This window comes from Podarcis pityusensis (genome assembly GCF_964106645.2).
Source record: "Podarcis pityusensis genome assembly, chromosome: 4".
NCBI lineage: Eukaryota > Metazoa > Chordata > Lepidosauria > Squamata > Lacertidae > Podarcis > Podarcis pityusensis.
The window spans coordinates 62288524-62311599 of record NC_138027.1 but is presented as its reverse complement, the minus strand read 5'-3'; the positions used below and the strand labels follow the sequence as shown (position 1 = coordinate 62311599).

General features: G+C 40.8%; 1 protein-coding gene and 1 long non-coding RNA gene across 5 annotated transcripts in view; one reads left to right on the top strand and one right to left on the bottom strand.

The window, feature by feature from the left end:
* IL1RAPL1 (interleukin 1 receptor accessory protein like 1) overlaps window positions 1–23076 on the top strand; it is a 658802-nt gene that overhangs the window by 626334 nt on the left and 9392 nt on the right. For 3 of the 4 annotated variants that reach the window (XM_081003461.1, XM_081003460.1, XM_081003462.1), the window contains one exon: window positions 13418–13561. The exons of the other annotated variant lie outside the window; for it this stretch is intronic. In XM_081003461.1, coding sequence (XP_080859587.1) covers window positions 13418–13561 — 144 coding nt within the window. The remainder of the gene's footprint in view (window positions 1–13417; window positions 13562–23076) is intronic. 4 annotated transcript variants of the gene reach the window in all.
* The window catches only part of LOC308476086, a 107828-nt gene continuing 96381 nt past the window's right edge, over window positions 11630–23076 (bottom strand). Inside the window, exons 4-7 of the long non-coding RNA XR_013985694.1 lie at window positions 21367–21455; window positions 16640–16802; window positions 15589–15704; window positions 11630–12944 (exon numbers count right to left, since the gene is read on the bottom strand). This is a non-coding gene — a long non-coding RNA (uncharacterized lncRNA). The remainder of the gene's footprint in view (window positions 12945–15588; window positions 15705–16639; window positions 16803–21366; window positions 21456–23076) is intronic.

The window sequence follows — 23076 nt, the reverse complement described above, 5'->3', positions numbered from 1 at the left end:
GTGCTGAAACTAATAACAAGCTCTCTATAAATGTATATATGGACGGGATTGTGCTGTCCTGCAGCTTTATACTTTCATGAGATTTAAATGCAAGCCGGTAGGAAGGCTCATAGTGTTTAAATATAAAAGCTCTTAATAATGCAATCTAACATAATAATAAATGGAGAAGGGACATACTCATTCAGTGGCACACTGCTGAAATATGAGGCTTTCACTCATCATGGAGCCAACCTCCTGCAGTCTTATTTAATTACACTGCAACGTTATTACAAAGTAGCCTCTAATTGTCTAATTACGTCTTCCATTTTTCAAAAAACTTGGGGTTTTTATGCATATAAAACTTCCAAGCTGACAAAGATGTAGGGGGCCTTTCACAAAGTTGTTTAGCATCTTATTTTGTTGTTTTGTACAAGGTTTATCTCATGGCTGTTTGTTACTACTCATTAATGCCTTCCTTGACTTGGACTACTCACCGTTAACTTTTTGCATGCCCTGTGACTCTCCTTTCAATATATGGTGTTAAACACTTCATGGCAATTCCCAACCTTTGCCTTCCTTTTTCAACTGAAACTAGCAATGTGGTGCATGCACAAAATTCAAATGTTCTCCCTCCATTCATGTTCTTAACCTGCTTTTTCCATCCAGATCCTTGATAAAAGCTTCTTCTAACACTATCCCAATATTTTACCATGATTATGATGCCAGCTGAACAAATATGCTGCTGCTTTCTGTTTCTTTGCAGCAAATGACAGTTTCTTGGCATCCATCGTCTCCTTCCACCATTTTGTTCTTCCCATCATCAAAGTTGCTCAACAACAGGACATTTTTTTATAATAAGGTTTCAGTTTTTAAGTATAGGTCTAGTCAAAACAAGTTATATGCTCCAGTCCTCTTTCTAGACACCTGGAAGTGCAGCCACTAACTGCCCTTATTTCTGGAGTAATTATGCTTATCTATCCATCTAGGCATACTTATCTATTTATATATAATTTGAGGAAAACACCACAGTCATCTGTTAAATAGTATACTTATTGACAATGGAATAAGTCACACTATACTGAGTGGAGCTTCTGAATTTATGTCCATAGGATCCAACAGTAGGCTCCCATGTATCTTCTACTTTTCATAGTTCTTTCTTATAAGAACATCTTAGCTAATCCATTAAGCAACCCTCTCATGCCATTAATGAAGTTGTGATATTTTGCCCAGGGCTATCCAGTACCTGAAAGCCGTTTCTTTGTCTAAATCTCTATTTTAAAAAAACTTGTCACTTTGGTAAAAATCCAGATATGAGGTTGAAGACCAATAGCAAATATATAATGGATGTTCTAAAGCTCACTCAGCCATTTGTAAAACTAGAAACAAACAACTTAGCATCAATTCGTCTTAATGGTCCTGTATGTCCAAACTTTAATGGATCACCAGAAATTGTGTCCCTGTGAATGTGTTTCAGTTTTTTATTTTTTGAGTGAAATTTCTGGATAAATGTTCCCCGACTGCTCCTCAGCTTTGGTCCCAACAGTGATTCAGATACAGATGAAGTTTCTGTATCTATCAAAACCTCTTAGAGGTTTTGTAATCAAACAGACTATACATTTTGTTAAATAAAATAAAATGGCTTATTCTTATCTTCAAGCTAAGCTTAGTAAATATGACAAAGTTATTAAGTGATGCTATATTCAGTTTGTGTCACATAAAAGATATTTCTTTCTTTCTTTGCTGCTTTTCCTTGCAAAAGATAAGTTGGTTTCTCCTCTGCCAACCACTCAGCTGGCGTGTGTGTGTGTAAGAGAGACAGGCAGACAGACAGATGTGGCTTAGCACCCTGTTCAGGTGTGCAAGAGAACTCTCTTGAAGGAACTCTCTGGTGCATTCGGAGCAAGCAGGATTTCTTTCCCTTCACATCAGCCAAGAAGCAAATCCTGCTAAGCAATGGATGCTTGCTTTCTTCCTTCTTTTTGCCTCTTCCTTGCACTTTCTGAATCCTTTCTCTGTTGCCATTTGCTTGTCTCACTTTATTTCACAATTTTTTTTATCACAAACTGTCTTCGGATTACACCGGACAAGAGTGTACACAGAGACTGAACATGGAGCCTGGCACACTTCCGTTGCGAAACTCTGCAAGCTATCTGTGCCTCCTGCAAAAGTCCTCCTCAGGCCTCTTTCTCTTGCCGGTAGCAGAGCGAAACACAGCGGTGAGAAGCAAAGTGCAGCACGTGTGGAATAAATCAGAGCAGACACAAGGCAGTCCTTATCTACTCTTGTCTTTAATCATGAAGAATAACATCATAAATTCAGACCTGGCGAGAACTGACACATTCTCCCTCTCGCATCGCGTCCGAGAGTCAGACTGAAACACTTAGAGTCAAACCCCTCCCTTAAGTGTTTCTAACCACGCCTCAGGAAAGAGACGTCACCAGAACTCTTTAACTCTGTGAGTTCTGAAACCATTAACACCCCCTCTCGTCACGAAACCTGAGGGAAACTGTGAACCCCTATTTACAGACCTCTTTGAGTTCAACTCACCTCCCATTGCCTTTTGCCCCCCACGGGCATCTATCCCAGGCAATTTTTGAATCCCTTCCACACTCCCAGAATCACACTGTGCGAAACCAACCCACGCACTGGTGACCTGAAACCTCTCCGGTGGAATCCCCTTTGTGGTCCGAGTTGACCGCCGGAGCACAACCTCGGGCGCTCCTCCTGACCCACTGGGGTCAGCAAGTGTGTCTCCAGCAAGCTCAGAAGACTCCCCCTCTGACTTGCTGCGTCTTCGGGCCTCTTGCACTTGGCTAACAGGAGATGAAGGCTCACTATTGGGTTCCCTCTTAACCTGTGGAGAAACCCACCCCTGTGCTTGACCATCATCAGCAACCTGGTCTTCAGCAACAGGCTCCGCCTCTGCCTCTCCTTCCTCCCTTTCTTCCTCCCTTTCCTCCCCCTCAGAATCGGACAAGCATTCTGAGAGAAAATCAGAACCATACCTAGGCTGTGACCAACCACCCTGCTCAAAGAACTCAGCATGCTTGCTGACCAGCAGCGTGGTCTGATCACCCTCTGGGTATGCAAACTTCCACCCATTTGTTGCAGGATCATACCCACAGAAGATCATGTCCTGGTACCTAGGACCACCCTCCTTCCGTTGCGCTGTTGGTATTGGCACTGAAGCCTTGGAACCAAACGAACGGAAGAAATGCACCTGTGGCTTCCTCTTGTGCAACAGAAAATACGGTGTGTCACCTACATCGTGATTGTAGGACCTGTTAAAAACAAAGCTGGCAAACTTCCCAGCCTCACTCCAAAAGCTCTGAGGCAGCCCAGAGTCACACAGTAAAACCCTGACAACTTCAGCCAGTGCTTCACTCCTGTGCTCTGCCACGCCTCTCTCTTGAGGAGACTTTGCACCCGTCACCTGGTGACGAATTCCCTTTTCCTTGAAGAACTCCTTCAGAGCAGACCCAGTGAACTGTGACCCACGGTCGCTCCTGAACTCTTGCACCTTGGTGGAGAACCTTAGTTCCACCTCCGCAACCCAATCCTGGATGAGTTGCGCCGCCTCTCTCTGCGACCTGAGAGAAAAAGACCATAAATTCTGAGTAAAATCATCCGCTAACAATAGCAGAAACCTGGCCCCACCCAGACTCTCACACTTCATTGGTCCTGTAAGGTCTGTGTGAATCAACTCAAAAGGTTTTGTGGTTACCCTCTTTACCCCGGGAAACCTGCACCTTTTGACCTTGCTACATGCCCTGCACACTAGGGATCCCTCACATGGCGTGATTTTACAACCTTTGGTGCAGCCTGGCAACCTTTTAACATCCTCCAGACAAGCATGAGACATTCTCTTGTGCCATACATGAACACATGAATCATGGCTGGGAACACTAGCACACTGCACCTGTGCTTTCCCTTCATTCCCACCACCCTCCAGAGGTGTTTCCAGAACAAAGAGATTGTCCTTGCTCTCCACGTTGACAAGTTGCCTCCCCCCTCTGGAAATGGAACAGGTATCATTTTCAAAACAAATTTTGTATCCCTGCTTCGCCAGAGCAGAAATCGATAACAGGCAACACTTCATCCCTGGTACAATGAAGCACTCCAGCTCCGCCTGCAAAACAGAAACATAGACATTTGCTGCTTTAGATACATTTCGTTTTGTCCCGTCAGCTAATTTACAAGTCATTCCAGTCAAAACAGCCCTGCAATTCCGCAGCTCCCCAGCAGATGGCGTTATCAGGTGATGACTCGCTCCTGAGTCCAACACCCACTTCACAGTTGTGTCCCTGCTGGCATTGCTCTGTAGCGTTGCCATGCCAACAAACGTCTGGCTGCACCTGTCCTTGGCAGCGTCCGTAACCGCAACTTCCTGCGTTGCTCTGAAGACTGGACTTATCTCAAAGTTCCCAGACAGCTCTGCAGCACGTATCTCCCTCTGCAGCAGATGGCTGGCCTTGAAGCCTTCAGCACTTTCCTGTTTCCCAGGCTTCGACTCACGACGCAAACAACTCTTGGCAGCCTTTGGAAAAAGAGGCTTTTCTGAGCTTTTACTGCTCACCGCCCCCCCCCCCCCACTGCTCACAGGGCTCCCAGGACGCTTTCCTGCACCCCCAGTGATGGGTAAAGGGCCCCCAGCAGCTTGCCTCTCTCCAAGCTCCTCACGCAGACATGTTGCATCACCCACGCAGCTTTTAGACTCTGCTAAACCAGCAGCACCAGCAGCAGTGGCAATAGTCCCTTCGCCCCCCTCAGGGGTCCCACAGCCTTTCCCAGCTGTGCACCGGCTTTCCGTACTTTCTTGCCTTTTTTTCTGTCCTGATGCAGCCATCTCCCGGCCCTTGCCTCTGCCCCCAGCTTCACACGCTTCCTGGAGAGCCACCCAAGCGACCTCAGGCTTCCTTGCATTCAGAACAATAGGCCTCAAATCAGCACTGACGTTCTCAGCCAGAAAAGTAAGCACACGCTCCTCAGCTTCACGTTGGCTTGCACCAGCCCCAGCTGACGTAGACATCGGCGTGACTGTTTCCCAGAGCTTGGCTCCAACTAGGGACAACTCTGCTAAATAACTCCACTCTAACCACGAGTTAAGAGTTAGTTTCGCACACGGCAGCTTAAGCTCAAAGCCGTGTTCCTGGGACTGAGCCATCTCCTCCTCCCCGGGGGCTGAGCTTACTCACGTCTCCCGGCTCCGGCAGATCGGCTTCTCCTCCCAGCGAGCTCCTTCCAGCTTCAAAGACACAGCTCCAGAGCTCCAGCTGGACCCCAGCAACTTTCCTGCTGGCTTCCCCCACACGTGGGACGTTCCTGCAATGCTTCAAAGCTTTGGCGAGCATCCATAACCTCTTCGGATTACACCGGACAAGAGTGTACACAGAGACTGAACATGGAGCCTGGCACACTTCCGTTGCGAAACTCTGCAAGCTATCCGTGCCTCCTGCAAAAGTCCTCCTCAGGCCTCTTTCTCTTGCCGGTAGCAGAGCGAAACACAGCGGTGAGAAGCAAAGTGCAGCACGTGTGGAATAAATCAGAGCAGACACAAGGCAGTCCTTATCTACTCTTGTCTTTAATCATGAAGAATAACATCATAAATTCAGACCTGGCGAGAACTGACACATTCTCCCTCTCGCATCGCGTCCGAGAGTCAGACTGAAACACTTAGAGTCAAACCCCTCCCTTAAGTGTTTCTAACCACGCCTCAGGAAAGAGACGTCACCAGAACTCTTTAACTCTGTGAGTTCTGAAACCATTAACAAACTGCTTCCCTGTTGCCTGTTCTTCTCTGCTGACACCTTCCACCTTCTCACACATTTCAAGTTCTTTTTTCCTCACACCTTTTCCTACTTTCTTTCACCTGCTATTATTGCCTTCCCTATAGACATTCACAGCCATTCCATCACACGTAACTGATCTGATCAGAAACAGCTAAAATTCCTTGTCTTCCCTCCTTCACGCACTAAAATCTACTTCTGCAAGGAGCAGGAAATGGAAGCAGGGACACTTGAGGCATTAGGAACTAACATTTCAGCATTCTAGGATAGTTCTATTCCTGAAGAAGTCTAGAAAACCATAGAAATAGTCTTCAGAGTGAATAGAATGCTCCTGCTCTATTTAGAGCTCCCTCAAGAGAGGTGTAGCTACTGTATAGGATCTGGGACATGTAAGAAATATGTACCTTATTGGGAAGAGACTTATACCTTTCACCTGTCACATTATTACAGCCCTTCCGGAAATTGTTAGAATGGATTTTTCATCAGAATAACACATCCTAGTTCAGGCACCATGTGTAGTGCCTCTTTGGCCTGGGTAGCTTTAGCAAGTGTCCAGCATGGCAGTGACAGCTTTGTAGCAATCCACCTGAAGGTCCTGACATACTGGTTGAAAATTTGTGAACTATAAAGATCAGGGATAGATGGCTTAATCTTCTGTATTGTTTTCCTAAGTTAGCACTTGTAGGAATTTGCTTCACTCATTCACTCCATTCCTAAGAAAGTGTCCTTAATTCTGTTGTTGCACAACAGCACAAATTTATACATGTCTACTCAAAAGTAAGACCCACTGTGTTCAAAAGTCACTTGTGTATAGGATTGTGCTGTAACTTGCTTTCAAGAGTATAAAAGAATACACCAATATCTCAGGAAGGAAATTTGTCCTTATTATGGTAGAAAAAGAATGATCGCTCATTTACTGTGTGATTGGACAATAGTAATGACAATAGTAATAGTAATAATTTCTTTAAATGTTCTTCACAATAGACTTTCATAGGCTTGTTAAACTCCTGTTTTATTTTTCAGCTTAAATTACTAGGCTGTAATACTTCCTTAGATTCCAGATAAGGTATTTCCCCCATATTTTTTTTAAGGCAATGGTTAAGGGCCATAACAACTGTTGGGACCATGAAGATAGCTTTGCTCATACTTACTAAGCCTTGGTTCATACATGAAGCCCAGGCAATACTGAAGTATCATGGTGGATGACATGTGCACGTGTATTCCTGTCTCCATTTTGGGATAATTTGAGTGTGAACTGAATGCTGTATTTGAACATCCAAACACAGAGAAATGTGATTCATGTGACCTCCCACTTCTTTGAGGGAAGGGGGGAAATCACATGAAACTACTAAATCTATGAACAAAGGCTATGGGTGGGATTCAACTAATGGTTTCCTTCAGTGGAAGCCCTCCACAGGGATATCCCTTTGCGCAATGATGCCCTCCCTCTTCCATGCACAAACACTGCACCACCCAAAACTGGCTTGTGGGGCCAGGACAGCCCACAGTGGGGAATTACTCTGTCATGCCAAAATGTTTGACCTGATAGAATGATCACCTTAGCTTAATGTTCAATTCCTCCCTATGTTTTTTTCAGTTTATGCTTCAAACCAATAACTGGGGGGTTCACATTATTCAGCATACTTGTTTTATAAGGACAGTAATTTTTACCTGCAAAAAATACTGTGGTCTTGATGCCCTGTTCAGATGTTTGAATTCATATGGTGATGATGGACCTTCCTTCTTCAGGTCTTCTCTGTGAACATGTGAGTGGTGGTTGGCAAGCTTGCTGGGGATAAGGCTAGCAGGTGCCAGCCCTGTGAACTTGCAATTCAACCAGTGGTTAGGCCTTAATGCTTTTGCTACTGATAAAATCACTGGCAAAACTATAACCAGAATGAAAATACCAGACTGTTTTGCAAGTGCAGAGCTACAGCCAGCTTAAACTGCTGATCTCATGAGCTTCTTCAGTCATTAGGAATCAATTATGCCTTATATTTCACAAAGTGATTGTGAGGAATAGGACTTGAGTGGACAAAAAGCAGCAACTGTTTTATAGTAGCAGCTGTTTTATAGCAGCAACTACAGATCTAAGAAATTCCAGATCTTTTCACTACAATAGAGCACAATTCTGCAAAATAGCTGATTTTTTCTAAAGGTGGTACAAACACATGATGTGGTGGTAACATACTTTATGTGTCAACATCTATTAATTGTTCCCAATGTTATGAGCAATTAGAATATCGTAATAGAAACAATAGTCTACTGCCTTAAAACTTCAGACTACAAAGCTTTATTTCACAAAATGTATATACTACTCGATTGTAGAAAATGACCTCAAATTGGTTTATACATGATACCGTGTGTTTTTAGAAAAACAAATTCCTTTTGCAAATTATTCATAGTTAATGCTGGTTAATAGAGATAATGCTACTCCATTTTCCAGATGAGAATTGAGACAAAACACATTCATAGAATCATAGAACTGCAGTTGGAAGGGACCCCAAATGTCGTCTAGTCCACCCCCTAATAATAATAATAATAATAATAATAATAATAATAATTTATTTATACCCCGCCTATCTGGCTGGGTTTCCCCAGCCACTCTGGGCAGCTTCCAACAAAATACTAAAATACAACAGTGTGTCAAACATTAAAAGCTTCCCTAAACAGGGCTGCCTTCAGATGTCTTCTAAAAGTCTGGTAGTTTTTCTCTTTGACATCTGGTGGGAGGGCATTCCACAGGGCGGGTGCCACTACTGAGAAGGCCCTCTGCCCGGTTCCCTGTAACTTGGCTTCTCGAACTGCCAGAAGGCCCTCAGCACTGGACCTCAGTGTCCAGGCAGAATGATGTGGGTGGAGACGCTCCTTCAGGTATACTGGACTGAGCCTGTTTAGGACTTTAAAGGTCAGCACCAACACTTTGAATTGTGCGCGGAAATGTACTGGGAGCCTGCAATGCAGGAATCCTGACTAAAGCATCCATAACAGATGGCATTGCTCTGCTTCAAAACCTCCAGGGAAGGAGAGTCCACCACCATCCGAGAGAATCCATTCCACCGCCAAACAGCTCCTACTTAGAAAATACTTCCTGCTGTTTAGTCAGAATCTCCTTTCTTGTAATTTGAAGCTTGGATGGTGACTGGTGTTTTCAGCAGACCATTTTGAGGTTGGGATTTGAGACTGTCCCTATAGCAGCTCATCAGGACAGCCAACCACCGTTCAGCACTGCAGCTCCTGAAACAGTGAGGCAATCATGGAGCAGCTGCAGTGCAATATAAAGTAGTGCTTGGCTGAAGGCCCTCATGCTTTGTAGTACTGTTATTTTCTTGAGATCAACTCCCATGCTTGTTCTTCTCACCATCACTGTGTTCAAAATACTCATGACTAGAACTGAGATGAGTTTCTAGCTTGCTAGAACTGGGTTTCCACTTTCATTTCAAAATTTGCATGTTTAATGAAGGAAGGCAAAGGCTGAGCAAACTGCATGAAAACTTAAAAAATGTGTTTCTCTGTTTTTAATCCAATCACTATTTAGATAGAGCTATGCAAATGGTCCCAATGGCTGCAAGGAACTGTAGTTTAGGGATCAGGGTAACTCTGTAAAATATTTTAAGTGGTGTGTGTGAGGGAAGACAGATAATTACATACTTGGGAACTTTAGTCATATTTTTGCAGTCTAGTGTTTAATACAAAAGCATCTTTGCATGTGATAAGTAGGGGATATAAAGACTCTCAAAAACTCAATCAGTAGTGGGTGGAAGCTTCTGAGAGCACTCTTCCATTTGTTTACTTCTCTGTGCAAGTGCAGTTAATGATAAGTAAATTACCTCTGTGACACTACTGAGAAGTTTATCAAAAATTAAAACCAGGTGCAGATCAAAGATATCCCAGAAGTACATCTGATAATTACGGTAGGATTAGTGTAAAATGAATGCATTTATTACCCATGATATCATTCAATATGTCTAGAGAATAGCGGTACTTTATTTTAATTAGCTGTTTCTTTCACTGGGTTCTGTGGTCAAACTATCTTGATAAGAAAACAAGTGTAGCAATTGGTCAGAAAGCTTGTAGCAAATCTTGTTTCAAATTGAAGCAATTTATTTCTTTAAAAAATCTACAACTGAAAAGCAATCAATGGACTTTTCCATTAGAGTAGATCCAGGCTTGTGCTACCGCAAGACTATTGTTAATTGCCTGTAACTAATGATTGCTTTGCCCTCAGATGTAACTCTTCAGCACTCATTCATTTGTTGTGTTTAACAGAATGCCATTTCCCCAAGGAAATGCCTGGTAATTTTCCTCAGTTTTCAGAGCTCTCTCAGTCCTTAAACAGGGCAAGGCCTGTAATTTAATGTCATAACACAAAGTCTAAACAGATATGAAATGGTGTGCACTTCTTGTTTCTTTCTTCCCTCCTTCCCCTTGAAGTGGGAAATTATTATTTAAAAAAAAAAAAAATCTCTCACTTCAGGACTTTCAAATAAAGTATAATACTTGCTCCTGTTGCAGCCCTGTAACAATACAGTCGTACCTTGGATCCTGAACGCCCTGGAACTCGGATGTTTTGGCTCCTGAACGCCGCAAACCCAGAAGTGATTGTTCTGGTTTGCAAATGTTCTTTTGGAACCCAAATGTCCAACGGGGCTTCCAGGGCTTCCGATTGGCTGCAGGAGCTTCCTGTAGCCAATCAGAAGCCGTGGTTTGGTTTTCAAACGTTTTGGAAGTCGAACAGACTTCCAGAACGGCTTCTGTTCGACGTCCAAGGTACGACTGTAATGCAAAATGTAGCAGCCCTGTAACAATAAGGCAAAATGTAGTATAAGGCAAGAGTTCATTGACAATACTGGATATATCAAGCTACTCTGGCTTACATTTTGTAAAGTCATGTGACCACAGCCTTCCAACTGTACTGATTTAATCAGGTAAGTTCCAAATATTTTGGGGAGGTGAGAGTCCTGGGACTGTTTTGGATTGGATACGTGTACCAACAAGTGGATTTTGTGTTGGACACATGCCATGCTAGAAGTAATGTAGGAGCATGGGATGTTACATTGCTTCTGGAATGAATAGCATTTGGTGCAATTAGTAAGGTCAATAGAGGATACTCTCAGTTTCTCCAGATTGATTCTGGCTTGGCAAGCAATGTGTGAGAAGTGGAGGGATTGAGTGCAATCTAGAGTAAAATTAAGCAAACTTAGATCCTGTTGATTTCAGTGGGACCTAAGTGTACTTTCATCAGAACTGAAGCAAATATATGATAGTGGTTTTTTATAGTTTTAACTGTTAAAAGTGCATGAAAGTGTTCTTCAAATGAGGCATCCTATGGTCCCTAATGAGATGCCTTTAGTAGCATAAGCATTCAGTAACATACACAATAATTCTTTTTTTTAAAAAAACTTCATGATTTTTTTCTGTTTGATCTTGTAATAATTGTAATCTAGTTTCTCTATACTAGTATTTTTCCCTTGTCTTAATGCATCATCATTACAGCAGGCATATAAATGGTGTATTTTGCACCTAGCAACCTGGCACATTAAATCCCCATCTTCTGGTTACCACTGAACGGCTGCATCACATGTGGCAGAAAAAGATAAACAGCAATGTAGTAAGCCAGTGCTCTACAATTTCCATTTCCATTTATTTTCTAAGCCATTTTATTACTATTCTAATGAAACTGTTGTGGGTTTATTTATTTGAGGAAAACAAACATCTTTTCCCTATAGATAAGAAATATTCCAAATATGTGGAACTAACACTCCTGATCTGAAAACTGTAGAATATAAAGGAGGTTACATTACCATTCTTAAGAGAACGGTGTGTTAAATAAATCCTTTTTTTAAAAAAAGCAAAAATAATAATAATATTTAATTACATTTTATTGTCTTCTAGAGAACACTGAGGCTTTTATAGCAGTTGCATGCATCTCGGTAATAAAAGCATAAACATACCTAGGCAGTGGAAAGAACTATTATTGCTTATGTTTTCCCCCCTCTAGCTTTTGTATTTCTATAATTGAAATATATGATATTGAATTGTTATAGCAGCAAATACTAAACAAAAACCACGACAATATAGCACACATGACAATGGGATAAAATTCCCTGTCAAAAATTTCCAAGGGGCAGTTGTGTCAGTTGGTTCTATCACAAACAACAAGGAGTCTTACGACACCTTAAAGACTACCACATTTATAATATAATACGTTTTCATGGACTAGCGTACTCTTGATGATCCAGGCTCTTGCGTTTTGTTTTGTTTTAAACCTAACTGATAGTGAATACGGTAGTCATCATGCCATCACTGGGTATAATAGTAGGTACACATACCCTCTGTTAATGGAACGCAGGCTCACATGGTCGCGCCATGAACTTCCAGGTCAGGCCCTAGATATGTATAACAGAATGTTGCAGCCCAACATATTGTGGGTAAGTACTTAGCTTCACAGTTGCCTTCCTCACATGGTTGTTGTGATGATGAAATATGGAGCATACCATGCAGGGCACCTTAAGCTCCTTGAGGGAGAGGCAGGATATAGATAAATATAATAGTTGTTGTTTTTTGCAAAAACCACTAATCTGTAGTGCATGCACAACACAGTCCTTTAATTCTGCATTCTCTTTTCCCTTTTCATCTGTCAAACAGTATTTTAAAGCTTTTTTTTTATGTTGAGCCACAGCCATTTTTCTAGGCTGAATGATAGAAATATTACAAGCAATAATGTATTTCAATTTTTTATTTTTTTTTAGAATGACAGACTATTCTTCATCTCTAATTTCAATACAGCTTGTGAAACAATACAACAGCCTTATGACATTACAATGTTTGTCTTCATTTTACCACCCCTCATTTCCTGTCTTAACAGCAGCAGGAATAATAGTATGGTCACCCATATGCAACTGCTTGGTAATTGTGAGGGCAATGGGCAATGATGACTTTAACACTTGCAGTTATTATCCGATAAGTGTTATTACCAAGGAGATTACTGTTGACAGACAGTATGATTACATTTGTCTTGAGTTGTGTGGGGTTTTTTTTTTTCATCCTTGAAAACTAACCTACATGACAGTGATCTCAATCCATCATGCAATCTCCAGTGGTACAACATAACACAAGAAAGTGGTCACGTTCCAGCTCTGAATGTCAGAAATGACAAATTGGGATGATTTGCAACATCTAAGAGAGAGAGAAAAAAGGCAAACCTGTTTATGGAGAGTTGAGAAGGGAAGATGAATTGCATATCAACAGGGAATGGTGTCAGAGATATTAAAACACAACCGATCCATGAGACACTGGAAGACATGAAATAATTTGTCTTCACATATTTAAATTTTGAAAAAAAGTATATATTTAGCTTCATCCTACATGACTGACAAAAACTCCTTGAGCAATGCAACCGCATATGTAAACACTGCATATCACAGGACTGTTGTGTACAACAAAAAGATAACCATGGTTGTTGCTTCCTGTAAAAAATGGTGTTATACCTGTGACAAACTAGTAAAACACATGCTCTTTCTACAGACAGAATATCTAAATATCATGTATTTTTGAACTGTTGACAGCATTTTCTACCTCCACAACATGATAATAAATGGCTGCCTTTAGTTCAGAATGTGGTGGTTATTAAGTTTTATAATTCTTTGCAGAGCTGATGTATACAGTTGAGCTTGCTGGCGGGCTTGGTGCTATTCTGCTGCTACTTGTTTGTTTAGTGACTATCTACAAGTGCTACAAGATTGAGATTATGCTATTCTACAGGAATCATTTTGGTGCTGAAGAACTAGATGGAGGTAAGCAAGCAAGCCTCTCCCTATATCCTTTTTTATATATATAAAAAACCCCATGGAATTTTAATTTGAAACAAAGTTAAAATAAAGGCAACAAAAAGGAAGACTTAGTCAAAGCACAAGATCACCAAAGAACAGCGAAAAGAAGACTCGCTGATTCCAATCCTTCGTATATAATAGGTAAGCCTATAAAACAGCTAGAGTAAAACATGCTAAAGGGAACAACTGAGGGAATCAGGATGTGTAAATGATGCAGACAAGTCATTGGGCCTCTCCAGACTGATGTTTTATTGCAGGTGTATTCTGCAACATATTATTGGCACACTAACAGTGCATTGGTGGTGCATTTATTATTAGTTGTTCTGTAATGTTTCCCCAATGCTACTACCACCTTATTGCTGACCAGAATGGCTATGATGCAACAAAGGTGGGAGAAGAAGAAATCCCCCAGAAAATTTGCAGTTACAGAATTTCAGCAGAAAATTACAGGATATGCACTGACTAGAAATGAAGCAGTAAGACGATTCCAAAACTTTTGCAGGAGCAAGTAGTCTTGAAAGCAGGATCACGTATGACCACCTTGATAGAATCATGAACACAATTAATCAGGAATTCTCAACAAAAAGGATATCTAGAGGGGGCCATAGTCAGAAGAAAATATGCCTATGCATATGTAATTCAGCACTGTTGTTTGACCAGGAACCTGACCTGTTCCTGACCAGGAATATTTCTATATATGTCCTCTTGTTCATTGGGGCTTACATTCAACTATGAATGTTTCAAATTACAATATAAGTGCTATATTAAAATATGGGGGGGGGCTTACTAAAATGTTACTATTCTACAACAATACCATTGAAGATCAGGTCAAGAAATGTAAGAAACACTTTAAACCACACATGTGTACTTCTGTCAGTGTCTCATAGGGGTGTGTCCTAAACAGATCCGTCTAAATCTAGATCAGTTTAATTCTACTTTTGGGGGATGACATTGTAACAGATCTTCAACCTAATTGTTACCTAATTGTTGAACTAGCATTTATTTTCAGTGACCTAGAGAAGTCATTTTTTCAACACTTCCTGGTTAACAGAATCTAAAATCTGTAGTATCCAGAGGGCTTGATAGAAGCACCTGGTGTTAAAACATTAGTTAGGAAATAGTGTAAATGTATTTTCTGCAATTGGTCTCTGCAGAAGAAATTTCTCATCGTGCGTTCAAAGTACATACGCTCTGACCAGTCCATTCTTTCAACATTATTAAGTACATAGTAATGATTTATTCAACAAGAGATAACACACATGTAAATGGACAAAACATTGTACAATTATTCACTAGCCGGTAAGAATAAACAGTTTCCCCAGTCTATAAACACTTGTGTATTGTTCCCCATAAGATGCTGAAATTTAGCAATGGCATGTGAAGAAACGGGAGCACTCCCGGTAATTCTGCATGCATGGGGATGGGATGGGAGAAGGAGGATACAAGGGTTAAGGGAGCTGCAGGTTGGCAGTATTGCTGCCCCACTGGTGCATGTAAACCTATGTGACACTATTGGTACCAGACCAGAGCTTTCCCAACCTTGCCACTGCATTGCCCTTACCACTGCTTCTGGAATGCTGCTCATGGACCGCTACTGTTGAGATGTTAATGATATTAGCTGCCCCACACTCAAGGTTAATCATATACATATACTCTGCAGTTTACTATATGCAATTTCCAATTTTCCTGAAATACCCCACAATGTGGTATAATTCAAAACTGTAGTATTTCAGCTTATTAGAGATATACATCATAAGATATAAATATGTGAAATAAAAATGGCAATTGTTAATATCTTTATCTGGATCCAAAGTGAAAACTACTACTGCTGCTGCTAATTATTGTCGTTGTTGTTGTTTGGTTTTGTTATTTGACATTGGCTTAAATATGATTGAATTTCTTTTAGCACAGAATTCAATTTAGCAGTGATTATTCCTGACAAACTGACAGTTATGATTAATCTTAGGTACTTAATAAAAATTAATATTCACCTGGAACAGTCAACCTTGTAGTACAGGTTCATTCTCCTTATGGTTGTTAGGCTTGATTACTGACTTGTTCCAATTTATTAAGACTCTTGATAGAGGTGAGCATTCATTTAATAGATCTAACAGTTTAGAAATTGAGGGAAATGGATTAGGGGGGAAAATCAATAAAGTACAAACAGCATCTAATCACACTTTATATCTCTTTGCTATAATTTTCACTCCAGTAATGTCTAAATTATGCTGGTTTTGAAGGTACTAGCACTAGCAAAAATACACAATATGTCAGGCATTTGCAAAATTGAAGATATATATAAGTTCTACTATTCATGATTAACCCTGAACATGGGGGCTTAGTTGAATCTTAATCAAGTATGCAGAAAAAATGTTAATGTTGTAACAATTCTGTCAAACAAATTGTGGGTGGAAACGCTTCTTTCATCTAAAGATCACTTTGAGCTCCTAGCAGAGAGCTCCGATTGGCAGTGAAAGGGAGAAGGAATTATGCCTATTTCTTCCTTAATTCCAGAACCACCATACATCACTCAAATTTTACCACCCAATGCCTGCCTCTTTCCTGTCTGATGCTCCAACCCTGAATCACTCTGACAAAGGCAGATTTAGGGCAGCGTGACTACTTCCTCTGTACAGTTCCCATCATCCCTGACCACTGGTCCTGTTAGCTAGGGATGATGGGAGTTGTAGCCCCAAAACGTCTGGAGGGCCAAGTTTGCCTATGCCTGCTTTGTACAGAGTGCTCCTTCCCAAAGCCTAGTAAATACTTGCTTCATGAAAGAGGTGTGAGGACTCTGGCAAGGTCCTAGAGACCTCACACAACCTTCCTAAAGCCTAGTTAGCGCTTTCCCAGGTTTGTGAAGGAGACAGAAGGGCTCTAAGACACTGGCAGAGCCCTCAGCCCCCTTTCCAAAGCCTGGTCCCTCACTTACCAGACTTTGGGAAGGTGGCATGACTGCTGGGGGGGGGGAGCAAATTTTGGCCTCGCACGGGGTGCTGTATTACTAAGGTCTGCCCCAGAGTCTGAGCCGTCAAACCTGACCTGTAACAATCCATGGCTGCTGTATCTGACTTGTCCAATGCCCATATCTCTCTGAATATGCCCAATTTGCCTTGGGTCAAAATCCTACAACCAAGATTAAGATTAAATTTGGTTGGCCCCCATCGCAGTCCTCAGGCAATGGTTCAGTCTCTCCACAGCTTCCCTGAGATAGGAGGGCAAGAAGAAAAAGAGTTAGGTATCATCCACATATTAGTGGCACAACTACAGATCTTTATATAGTCTTTGCTGGTGGTTTTGTGTAGATGTTAAAACAATATTGTGTCCGTTTCTTCCTGGATCGAATAAGTTTTAAAGATTAGCTTCATACATTGTTAGTCATAAAAAATATTTATATTGTAAAATGGGAAACAAATATTCTCATATACAATTCTATCAGAAACCATCTAGTCCTGGGGCTTTTGCTATTGGCATTGAATGAATGACACAAAATATGTCATGATAATGATATGATAATCACACAATCTGATATTCACTTGCAACTGGTATGTTAATATTCTGAAAGAGCTCTTGAGGGTTATTATGATTAGATCTAACAAGGAAACTGCATGAGGGAGCAGGGGCAGGCTGCTTTAAATACCCAAAGAGCAGACCCAAGTGAAGCCTACTGGCCTCAGTTGGTCCCCACCTCCCAGGAAGAAGCTGGTCCCAAGCCTGCTTGCAATAGGCCAATCCACCAGGCAGGCCTAGACTCCGACCTCCTGGACAGCTCAGAGGACCAACTAGATCCCCCATTGCCAGAAGACTCCTGCTGGCCAAGAGCCCTGCAGGCCCACAATGACACCCCGACAAGTGGCTAAGCGGAATTGTCTTCCTTACATAGTTCTTCATGGAACTTCTTTCGGCAATGGTTCCTGTTAACTAGACTGTCTGCAAAGCTTCTGTTTCTGTATTGCTTTTAATAGAATACCAGTAGCTCAATAGCCTTCTCTTCAGACACCTAACAGAACTGTGCAGCTTAAGAACTCTAGCAAACAAATTTACAGCCATTGGGATCGTGTCATTTAGGGTGATATCCAACTGTGGTGTCCTATTTGTGCAGCAGGCATCTCCTTACACAAATAGGACATGCTTCCTTCCCCTCTACAGCTCCCCCACACCCCAAAATCTGCTTCAGAGGGTTGGAGTAGATGGACACTGCAGGGAGAGGATAGGATGAGGAATTCCTCTCTGAAGGTAGTCCTGTTCAGGGAAGATTTTAATATCTGACATTTTATTATTATTTTATATTTTGCTGGAAGCAGCTCAGAGTGGGTAGAGTATAAACAATATAATTAATAATAATAATAATAATCCATTGCATCTGCTATCGTGACATTGGATCTCACTCTTCGTTTTGAGATCACATGATGTCAGTATTAAATGAAGCATTTCTGTCATGAAAAGGATCTAATACAAAACTATAACATCACCAATAATTAAAGAAGAAGAATCTATTGACGTCGGGGGGGGGCAATAAAGAAAAAAAATCCATGTTTGGAATAGTAACATTAGCTATAGATAAGATTCTCTGGTCTATCCATACAATCACTGCAATACAGCTTTTCCCTGCGTCAGCTGTTTTCAACACTTCAAAATGAATTTCATATGGATCAAAGTGCTACTCTTCTTGCTCAAGATGAAAACCCATTAGCAAATGCTCTGCCCGCTGGATCTATAACTATCACTATTACATATATAGGTTTCTTTTCTGCTGCTTTTATTATTTGAAATGCATTTAAAAATTGGATTTGCTCATTAACACTTCAACTTTTCATGTTAAACCTAACAGGGGAGGGCTAAAAAAAAATCACATAATCATTAACAAAAATGTATTATGCCACCAATATTTATTGCACTCATTAATTTATTTTGTTGATATAAGTTACCAAGTTCATTTAATATATGCATTTCATCCTTCTGTGCCGTTGCTGCAACGTCTCTGTTTTGTAGGTTTTTCAGGAATAGAAAAACCTTAGCTTCTGACTTATTCCTAATGCCTGCCTTTTATGACTTACACACACCCAACAAAAAAGCTGAAAACTACCGTATTTTTCGCCCTATAGGACGCACCGGCCCATAGGACGCACCTAGATTTGGGGGGGGGGAATAAAGGGGGGGAATTATTCCACCCCCAGGCGCGGGGCTGGGGCGGGGGAAGCCCGAGCTTCCCCCGACCCCAGCTCCCAGAACAGGAAGCTCTCCGCAAGCCCGAGCTTCCCCCGACCCCAGCCCCCAGAACGGGACCCAGAGCCATGCTGAAGCTGCGTGCAGCTTTGGCATCGCTCTGGGAGCTTGCGGGGCTGGGGGAGGGGGAAGCCCTCCGCCAGCCTCCAAACCAGGTCGGGAGACAGCGGGATGGCGCACTGCACCTCCCCGCTGTCCCCCGAGTTTGCGGGGCTGGCGACGGGGAGGAGCAGGCTTCTCCCCCCCCGCCAGCCTTCTAACCAAGTCGGGGGACAGCGGGAAAGGTGCGCTGCGCCTCCCCGCTGTCCCCCAAGTTTGCGGGGCTGGCAGTGGGGCTCTCCTGAAGCCTGGAGAGCGAGAGGGGTCAGTGCGCACCGACCCCTCTCGCTCTCCAGGCTTCAGCGAAAGCCTGCATTCGCCCCATAGGACGCACACACATTTCCCCTTCATTTTTGGAGGGGAAAAAGTGCGTCCTATAGGGCGAAATATACGGTAACTTTTCGTCAGAAGTCTTATTAAAGCACAATATTGCCCATTCAGCTTTTCCTTTTAACCTATGTTTATTTCCCATTAGACGATTTATTATTTCACAACTCCTTTGTTGTGCATAAAGAGATAAGTTTGTAAACACGGAATTTTCACCTCATTCATTTTGATTTCCTAAACATCACAAACGACTTGATTCTGTATTTCCATTAACTGACTGTCCTGAAACTTTACCAGAGTGCCCCACAGTTACCCTCTGTAGTTAATCTTATGAGAATTATCAACACAGATTATTACTCCACCAAGTAAAAAAGCAACTTTCTTGAATTTGAATAATCATAACACTGTTGTTTTTGGTAAGCCTCATAGGTGCATATTGTTTCATCATGGATATGCAGAGTCAGATTGTTAGGTCATCTATCCCTGTATACCCTTTGTTGAGCGGCAGCAAGTCTCTAAGATCTATAGCAGGCATAGGCAAACTTGGCCCTCCAGATGTTTTGGGACTACAACTCCCATCATCCCTGGCCACTGGTCCTGTTTGCTAGGGATCATGGGAGTTGCAGTCCCAAAACATCTGGAAGGCCGAGTATGCCTATGCCTGATCTATAGCTTATGTCCTTTCCCACCCTGCTATCTGGGGTGCTTTGATTGAAGGTTCTTGGACTGAACCTAGACCTTCTGCCTAGTCTTTCCTTGCCTTAGATTTAAATAATAGTTCCATGTTCATCTATACAAACTCCTCAGTCTATGACACTGTGCTTTTGCTAGATTTTTGCCCACCTGGGAGGAAGGTGCAGTGTTTAAATCAAATAAATAAATAAATAAATAAGCAGGATTTTCTTTTAATGGGATAGTTTATAATAGATTATCTGTGCAGATATAGAAAGGCAGAAAATAAACAATTTTTCCATTGTTTATTCCCTATTGCCTTAGAAAGATTCTGTAGGTAAATTTTGACTTGGACATATAAATATCGGAACAGAAGATGCATTTAATACCTCATTATTTAAATGGTTGCAGAACACTAAAGCTTACAGAAGTGTTTAACTTTTTCCTAACCGGTTGACTTATTCTTTCTTAATTTATACTTTATTAAAAATGTTAACGCATAACAGCGAAAAGCAAAAGTTTGACTCTCAAACTCAGGCTGACTTCTAAGAATTTGTGGCAATGCATAGAGAAATTTTTGTTCTAAGTGTTGAAGAGTGTAATTTGGTTTTCATATAAGCTGATCAACTAATAAGTATTTCTGAAGTTTTTAGAGTAAAACTAAGCAAACGTCTATCATTAATAATAGATCATTCAGTTTGGGTCCAACTAATTAAATAGCATTGCATTTGGTGTCTCTATCAATTTCAGAGCTGAGCTGACAACTGAAAGTCAGCAAAATAATAAACGATATAGGTCTTTGTTATTGTACTTGAAAATGATGGTGTGTTGGGCTTCTTGTGCTTAATTTGTTGCTTATTTTATGTCACCCTATTATATTGTGGGGTCTAATGTAACATCAAACTATTTGTATAATTCATTTTTAATAAGTGTGTATTAAAAACATCACAGAAATGCTGGAATTTAATAATTTATATGATTGAGACTTCTAAACATTAAGGCATAATGAATTCATAAGAAGACAGCAAGCGATAAAGTCTGCTCTGTTCCCTAGTGCACTTAATATATGTTTCTGCCACTCCCACATGGCAGCCAATGGAAATCTTCAATTAAAAGTACATTTAGCCTGCAATCTTATACACACTTATTGGGGAATAAGATATAGTGAGGTTAATTACTTCTGAGTAAACATGCATAGATTGTGCTGTTAGAATTGTACTGAGAAGCCTTAGTAGGCAACTAACAGTGCAATCGAATGCATGTCTACTAAAAAGTAAGCCAGGAAGACTTGAAGGGATCTCTCCCCAGTTAAGAGTGTATTAAGCTCCTGGAATTCCGGGAATCTTGTGCCACTTGGAGTTTGGGGTGGCACACTACAATACTGACAGCATTTGGAAAAAATACCTATTAAAACAAGACAGAGATTTCAGAAATCAGTTTCTTGCCTTTAATCTCCTTGCCAGTTCAGGAGGCTTGGTAAATGTTTTCAGCATTCCAGCTTCTATGTGCTCAATAGCAGGTGCTGTTTTTCTTCCTACGCATAGAAGGAGAGAGGGTAGTATGTTTATCACTAAAGCATGTTACTCTGACAAAAAGCAAATCTTTCAAATAGCATAATCTATACTTAGAGCCAAAGTGCAAGCAACAAATCAATCACATCTTCATTTGCAAGATACATTGATAGAAGATTTTAGCTGTGCTTCTTTACATGCTTTTGAAAATTAATTGAAGTTCTATTCAAAGAGGAGGCATAAGCTGGCAATGTATCTAAGACTTTGCTAGAGCTTAACTCTCTGTCTGTTTGATCTTTAGCCTGCAAAAAGTCATAAATCAGCCATGTGCTCTCATCAAAAACCTAGAGTCAGAGTAAGGCAAAGCATTCCACTACATTTTTAAAAAATATATGCTTGGCCTACGAGAAGTCCAGGTTGGAAATATATTTATGGAGTTGCTCATTGTACAGCAGAGCACATTATGAACTTGGATTGAGTCCACATTTCAGTAAGTAATCTAAAATTCCAGAAACAGACATAGGTCAATAAGTGCAAAACTTTCTCGTGGCTCTACTGCTTTTTGGTACTATTGAAAATTATCCAAAAGACAAATCCTTTTATTTGTCATCCATTGTGATTTGGATTCAGCTATCATTAGCAAGATGTAGGTGCAATCATAGTATCTGATTCAGGTTGGTGGTTCACCTACTGTAAAATTGACAAATGACTAGGTAAGCCTTGACAATATCAATAGCAACACTTGCCTTTCTCTCTCACTTTTTTTGTTACTCATTTTTAAAATTAATTTATTATTATTATTAATTGACATCCATACACAATCTTAGGTACATGTACAGCCTTAAATAATTATACCATTAAATTTTGATTTAAACTTGTATTTGTACATGCTCTTTTCTTATAATTTCTAACTAAACAAAAATAAACCAAAATAAAAATCAGATAAACTAAATTATATGAAAACAGACTTCCCATCATTTCCCAACGTAAGTTACATTTACAACATTGAATGTACTTATACTTCTTACCTTACTCTTACTATAGTTTCTAGTACTTTCTTATAACATATCGTACCGTTTTGCCCTGCTGAGAAGTATTTAATTTACATAAGGGTCATTCAAACGCTGCCATAGATGTTATGTCGTTGTTATATTTTTGTAGGTATTTCTTAAACATATCCACTTGCCTTTCTCTGTGAATTGTTCATTGCACTGGAGCTAATGTGTATATTCCATCTTCTTATAGCAGTGAAATAACAATCAGTAGATATTTGCTAGATTAAGTGCTAGATAACAAGAGCTTTAGTGGCAATTCTAAATGAGTGTCACAGTTTGATAATCCTCAAGCCTATGATAGTGACTGCAGAATTCAACTCATGAATCAGTTTTCCTTGTGCTCAGCTTCACCTACATTCTCACTTTCAGTAACCTGTATATGAAATAGATGGTTCCAGAATAATGGAACATTTATGTAGCCACTTAATTCACCCATGTTCCCTAGTAGCATGGAATTGCATCACAGAGAAGCAGATTTCAATATGCAAGTGAAGATGGCCCATGTCAACTCAGTGCACCATTGCTCAAATTAAACTTGCATTAATGACCACATCTTTTCATTGAAATATATCTTTCTTCCTTATCCCAT